Genomic DNA, 6,333 nt, shown 5'->3' on the forward strand with positions numbered 1-6,333 from the left:
CTCCAGGAGGGCTGCAGGACCCGACCCCTCCTAGGGCAGATGTTCTGGGGCATCTCCAGAGCGCTGGCACTTTGGGGACAGCCAGCTCTGACAGCAGAAACATCCCTGTGACCCACAGCAGGGCTCCACGAGGTGGGGTCCAGGCTCAGCACAGCCAAACCCCCATCCCAGGCACACAGGGCTGGAGCCAAGGCCTGTCACCGATTGTCTCCTGCTCTGGCAGCAGCTGCAGCAGGCCAGGGGCTGTCTGGCCCCCATCCCATGAGCCACCCCAACCCCATGGCCCTCGGGAAGTGCCCTGGGTTCTGCCGGGACTGCCCGGAAAGCAGCTGTTGTTTTGCTCACTGCAGGTCCTGGCACGGGCTGTGGCAGGAAGCAGCTCCATTTCCCTGAGCACTGGGGTTGGCTGTGGCCACAGCACCGAGCTCAGGCAGGCAGGATGTTCCCCCCAGTCCCACTTCCCAGGCCGGCTCCTGCTGCTTTGTCCCCGCTTGCTCCTGTCCCGAGCATGGCACATGAACCCCAGTGTCCTGCCGTGCTCTGTGGCAGCCTGGGCCCACATCCAGGCAAAGCAGGTGCCAAGCATGGGAATGAGCTCTCCAGGATCACTCTGGCCCATGGAGGGACTCACCAGAGGGTGAGAGCTGTGCCTTCCCCTGTTTTGCCCCAAGGGACCGTCCCCAGCCGACAGAAGAACAAGCTCAGGGCAGCACGGGGCTGCAGGGGTTATTTTATTCTTTGCTTTGGTCTATACAAAAACAACTTACAGAAATAATAAAATCTTCCATTCCTGACCCACACTCCAGTAGCTGTCCATCCCTTTCCAGCTGGAGTGTTAAACCACCATCAGATCTAAAGCCTCTTTTAAAAAATGCGTTAGATAAGGGAGGAGGGGACGGAAACACACCACTCACCAAAGAGAAGGGAAAGGGGTTAAAATGTGCAACAAAGATCAGTACAAGGACACAGTTCCTAATGCTGGAGTCACTCCTCTATGGGGACTGACAGGATAGGGACACAGAGTCAGCTCCCAGCGGCTGATGGGAAAGAATTAAACCTCAGACACCCCGAAGGTCCTGGGACACGGACCCTTTGCTTTCAGCAAACTGGATTGGCCTCATTCAGCTGGGGTTCGCAGGAAGCAAAGGGTTTTTCCATGTCAGATTCCTCTCCTAGAACACTAACACGCAGAACAAATCGTGGGGAAGTTAGAAAGCACAAACTTAAAGACGGCAAAAGCCGTTGGCACCATATTAAAAATAAAAAAGAAATATATATTCATAGAAAAGACTATTTTGCCAATGAAAGATCACTAACGGTGCAAGGTTTGTGTTTTAAAGCTTCAGAAACAGTATCTTGGATGCTGGATGTGGCAGTAGGTGCTCGAAGCAGTCCCAGGAGGAAGGACCTTCTCCACAGACCCACAGCGAAGAAAACAAATCGAAAAATAAAACCTCTCGTGGGAATGGAAAAGTTTTGTCTTCTCAGGCACTTCTGTCTCCCAAGTCCTTCTCGCGAATGCTCAGCTCTGGGGCCACCCTCTTCTGCATGGAGAGAACACCTGCAGTGGCAGAGAACTCCTGTCACCCACCGAGGGGGGATTTGGGAGCAGAGCATGGGACCCCCTGGGCCCGCAGCTGATGGGGACATTGATCCATGACAGAGCCAGGGACCCCGTGGTGGCACCAGGGTGACAGGTGCCACCAGGCAGCCCTGCCACAGGTGCCAGGGGTGCTGGCAGGTACCTGGTGTGGGGCTGTGGGCGGGTTAGGCGAGCATGTGGTCAGCGAAGGGCGCTCGGACACCGTCGCTGTAGGCATCCATGGGGTAGTCCCCGTCCATGTCCATGTGCATGTCCATGGGGTCCAGGGGGATGTCACCCGAGTACATGGGGCGGTAACCAGGGTCCAGCTCTGAGTGTGGCAACCTCAGCTCCCATCAGATCTCAGCCACCTCCTTGTTCCCCCCACCCAGGGCAGCATGTGGTGCTGTAAAAGTGTCCCACCATCCCCTAGCCCAAGGGTACGAGCTGTGTGTGCTCCCTCTATGGGGACTGGCAGGATAGGGACACAAAATCATTTCCCAGATGGGAAAGAACTAAACCTCAGACACCCCGAAGGTCCTGGGACATGGACCCTTTGCTTTCAGCAAACTGGATTGGCCTCATTCAGCTGGGGTTCGCAGGAAGCAAAGGGTTTTTCCACGTCAGATTCCTCTCCTAGAACACTAACACGCAGAACAAATCGTGGGGAAGTTAGAAAGCACAAACTTTCTAAGCTGAGCATCCCACTCAATCCCTGCCAGACTGGGCTGGCTCTTGACTGACAGCCACATGAGAAAGGTTTTAAAACCAGCCTGGCTTAGTGACACGAGGCAGCTGCCCCTCCCAGACCCCAGCCCATGGGGACCCTGCAAGGAGGGCTGGTGCCATACTCACCATCTGAGTAGGGCTCGTTGATGGGGATCATGCTCTGAGCCTAGGGAAGAAGATGGCACAGTTGAAGGGACTGATGTCCACGATGCTCAGGGGCCATGTGGTGGCAAGCCCTGCCCCAGGAGCTGAGGCCACAGCCCATCTGCCTCCCACCCCGCACTGTCTGACAGCCCCTCCTGTCCGAGCTCTGGTTGGAGGTGCTGCCAACAGCTTTTGGAAGCAGCACGGGGCCATCCCCAGGGAAATCCAGATCTGGTTGGGATGCTCACCGCTTCCCAGGCTGCTGGGTCATGCTTGAAGAGGGAGTTGGTGAGCTCCACGGAGACGCGTTTCCTGTAGTCAGGGTTCTTGTCCTCTGAGATGCGGAAGAGCACAGCGGCCGCGTAGGTGGCTGTAGGGACAGCCAGAGCCTCAGCTCCTGCTGCCAGGCAGCATCAGCACCACGAGAGTCCCCAGCACAGCCCCTGGTGTGGCAGCACTCACCTGTGCCCTCATTCCTGGAGTGCAGCAGCTCCATCAGGGGAGCTGAGGCCCCCTCAGCATCGATGGCGTCTGCTGCCTCCTTGTCCTGGGCCAGCTCGCAGAGCACGCCGGCTGCCACGCGCTGGATGTTCTCCACCGGCGAGTACAGGAGCTGTCGGGAGAGATCAGCAGCTGTGTGAAGCAGCCTGCAAGGAGCCCCCGTGCTCTGGGCACATCGTGATGCGTGGGGCCAGCAGCCCAGGGTGCAGCTCCCCGTGCAGGCCGGGCAGGGGGTGGCCCAGGGCAGCCCCTGTGTCCCTGACCTGCACGAAGAGGGGGATGGTGTTGAGGCGGAAGATCTCCATGCGGTTCATGGGGTCTCGGGCCAGGATGTGCAGTGCCCCCGTGCAACCCTCCACAATCTCCTCCATCTTCACTCCATCCTGCCAGGGAACAAGAGCTCAGACAGAGCCCTCACACCAGGGCACAGCCACAGGGTATCCCCAGGGACGGGCTGGGTTTTGGGGTGCCAGGCTGTGCTGGGGGCACAGGGGTGGGTGCTCACTGTGTAGGGCTGTTGTGTGCCAGCAGCTGCGTGTCTCTGGGCGTCCTGGTGAGCCTTGACCAGCAGCTGGACCAGGCGGGGGATGACAGCAGCCTCCTGCAGCGGGGCGTGGTTGGCCGGACACAGGGCCAGGTTGCGGATCAGGCCTATGGTAGCCTGGAGAGGAGGAGGAAGGAGCCATTTGTCCCAACTGTGCATCAGAACAGTGTGTGTTCCCCCAGAGACACACTGGCTGCACCCCTCCCCATGTGTCCCACCCCATCCCCTCTGTGGTGCAGCTGACTCAGCCTCCCACTGCCCTGGATCCACCCTCTCCCCAAGCTGAGCTCCAATTCCAATGAGCAGCAGGCACAAGCCACTTCCTCCATCAGCTGCTGCCAGGACATGACCCACCAGGAGCAGGGCTGTGGCAGCAGCAGCCACCATCACTCTGTGCACAGCACCAGCTGCTGCCCCCCTCAGCACCCCATCCCACCACAGAGCAGCAGCCAGGAGCCCTCTCCAGCCCAGGCACCAGCCTCCTCCTGCCCACACCACCTCTCTGGCCCCTCACCTTCACCAGTGGCCACTGGTTGGGCTGGTTGAGGAGCTTGACAATGGCGGGGATGCCGTAGTTGAGGCGCACGGAGTTCTGGGCCATCTCAGCCTCGGGGTGCCGGCTGGTGAGGTGCCTCAGGGCACACACAGCTGGCTCGGTGATGTCCTCCTTGTCACCCGCCCGCAGGATGGTGTGGATCAGGGCCTCCACCCCATTGGACTGCGTCACCAGGGTCTTGTTCTTGCTGTTGTTGCAGGTCAGGTTGGAGAGGGTGCCGGTGGCACAGGTCAGCACGTTCACATCATCAGAGCTCAGCTGGTTCACCAGGATCTTGAGGACGCCGTCCAGGCCCTCCTGCAGGGGTGGGGATGGGAGGTGGGAGCAGCACACACAGCCAGACCCAGTTCCAGCCCCACAGCAGGCAGTGATGGGGGGGCCACAGTGCTCCTGACTCCCACACAGCTCCTTTTCCATCCCCCCCATGGCTCCTTTTCAATCCTCCACAGCTGGAGCTGCTCCTTCACAGTGAGCCCCAGCCACTCTAACATGTGCAGTTTCACTCAGAGTTTAATGTCTCCTGCTGGAATCACACTTCTGATGCCCCTGCCAGCACTCCCCACACAGTGATGGAGTGACCCCAGTCCTGGCTGTGCTGGCCAGCAGCAGGTCAGGAAAGAGTTAAAGAGCCATGACCACATCCTCCTTCAACCCTTCAGTCATCAGAGCCAGGGATGGTTCCATGACAGCCAAAATAGTTTCCAGGCTGCATCAGAGCTAATCCACATGGAACGGCCCCAGCAGATGGGAAAACTCATCAGGAAGCAGCAAAGGGCTGGGAGAGCAGACCCAGAGCAGGGCTGGGGTCACCTCTGCACAGGCTGTGGGCACAACAGCCTTGGCAGCAGCTCTGCCAGCAGCTCCCCCAGGAGCTGGGCAGGCAGCCAGCCCAGGACAGGCTGATGGAGCTCCTGAGCCAAAACAAACTCTGGTGGCACTGCTGAGTGACCGTGGTGGCCTTGGCCCAGCGCTGGGGACACGCAGGAGTGCTGGCAGCCAGCTGGCACGGGCAAGTGAGCAGCACTGGGATGCAGGGCAAGCCCTGCTGCTGGGTAACTTGGGCACAGCAGGGCATCCCCTCACCCTGCCAGGCACATGGAACAGGGAACACAAGGCTTTGGACTCAGCCTGGCACGAGCCACCCAGCACCTGGCATGGACATGGCTCCAAAATGTGGCACCAAAGCACAGCCAGGGGTCCTGCGGTCTCACCTGCTTGGTTGCCACGTCAGAAAGGTTCCTCAGGGTCCACAGGCAGTTCTGGACCAGCCTGGGGCTGGAGCTGGTCAGGTGCTTGCCCAGTGCCTGCATGCCACCTGCAGGGAAGGGGACAGTCCTGTGAGCAGCCCTGGCCATCCCAGCAGGAGGAGCAGCAGCAGGGCTGGGTGGGCTGGGCTGATGCTCCTGCACACAGAGCAGCCTCATGGCTCAACAGAGGCCAAATGTGGTGTGTGAAGAGCTCTTGGACAGCCAGGATGGATCCTGCCCACACAGGAACATGCCTAAGAGGCCTGCAGAGCAGGAATCCAGGCCAGCACAGGCTTCCCTTGGCTGTGCAGATCTGTGCCCATCCCACAGCCATGCAGGAGGACACCTCCTCAGCCACATCACCCGGCCACCACCATTCCCCCTCCTCCTGTGGCTGTGCCCCAGCCTCTCTTACCAGCCTCAACGATGGCAGGTTTGTTGCTGGGACACACGGACAGCACCTTGAGCACTCGGCTCGTGGTCCAGAGCAGCTTCTCGTAGTTGTAGCTGCGCATGATCTGCACCAGGGCCTGGGGTCCCCCGTTGGCCAGAATAATCAGCTGCAAGACACAATCCCAGAATGGGTTGGGTTGGAAGGCACCTTAAAGGCCATCCAGTTCCACCCTCCACCACAGGCAGCAGCACATTCTGCTAGACGAGGTGGCTCCAGGCCCTGCCCAACCTGATCCTGAACACTTTCAGGGATGGGACATCAAGAAGAATGGAGGTTTGGGGTGTAGGACTCCCTTTCCAGATTCCCCAGCTCATGCCAGGACACAAACCAGGCAGAGCTCCAGCCCCTTGGCATACAGGAATGCTCTGGCCACATCACCAGGGATGCATGAGATGGGGGGGTCTCCACCACTGCCTCCTGCACATCTTTTAGGTGCAAAGTTGGGCAACCACCCCCCTCCTGCCTTCCCCACACCTCTGGGATCCCCAGCCCACCTTGCTCTCCTGGTTCCCATAGGCCAGAAGCTGGAGGCAGTCAGTGGTGATGGGCAGGAACTTGGGGTTGTTCTTGTTCAGC

The 6,333-nt window shown here is 59.5% G+C and overlaps 1 protein-coding gene across 1 annotated transcript in view; it reads right to left on the reverse strand.

The window, feature by feature from the left end:
* Positions 1 to 701: 701 nt before the first annotated feature.
* The window catches only part of JUP (junction plakoglobin), a 9,480-nt gene continuing 3,848 nt past the window's right edge, over positions 702 to 6,333 (reverse strand). Inside the window, 11 exon segments of the mRNA XM_031065063.1 lie at positions 702 to 1,561; positions 1,746 to 1,913; positions 2,438 to 2,477; positions 2,704 to 2,825; positions 2,918 to 3,068; positions 3,220 to 3,339; positions 3,462 to 3,617; positions 4,015 to 4,353; positions 5,268 to 5,371; positions 5,719 to 5,863; positions 6,252 to 6,333. The exon segment at positions 6,252 to 6,333 is cut by the window's right edge and continues 9 nt beyond it. Of these exon segments, the coding sequence (XP_030920923.1) occupies positions 1,768 to 1,913; positions 2,438 to 2,477; positions 2,704 to 2,825; positions 2,918 to 3,068; positions 3,220 to 3,339; positions 3,462 to 3,617; positions 4,015 to 4,353; positions 5,268 to 5,371; positions 5,719 to 5,863; positions 6,252 to 6,333 (1,405 nt within the window). The 3' untranslated portion in view covers positions 702 to 1,561; positions 1,746 to 1,767.

Source organism: Geospiza fortis, unplaced genomic scaffold, assembly GCF_000277835.1.
Source record: "Geospiza fortis unplaced genomic scaffold, GeoFor_1.0 scaffold415, whole genome shotgun sequence".
Classification (NCBI taxonomy): domain Eukaryota; kingdom Metazoa; phylum Chordata; class Aves; order Passeriformes; family Thraupidae; genus Geospiza; species Geospiza fortis.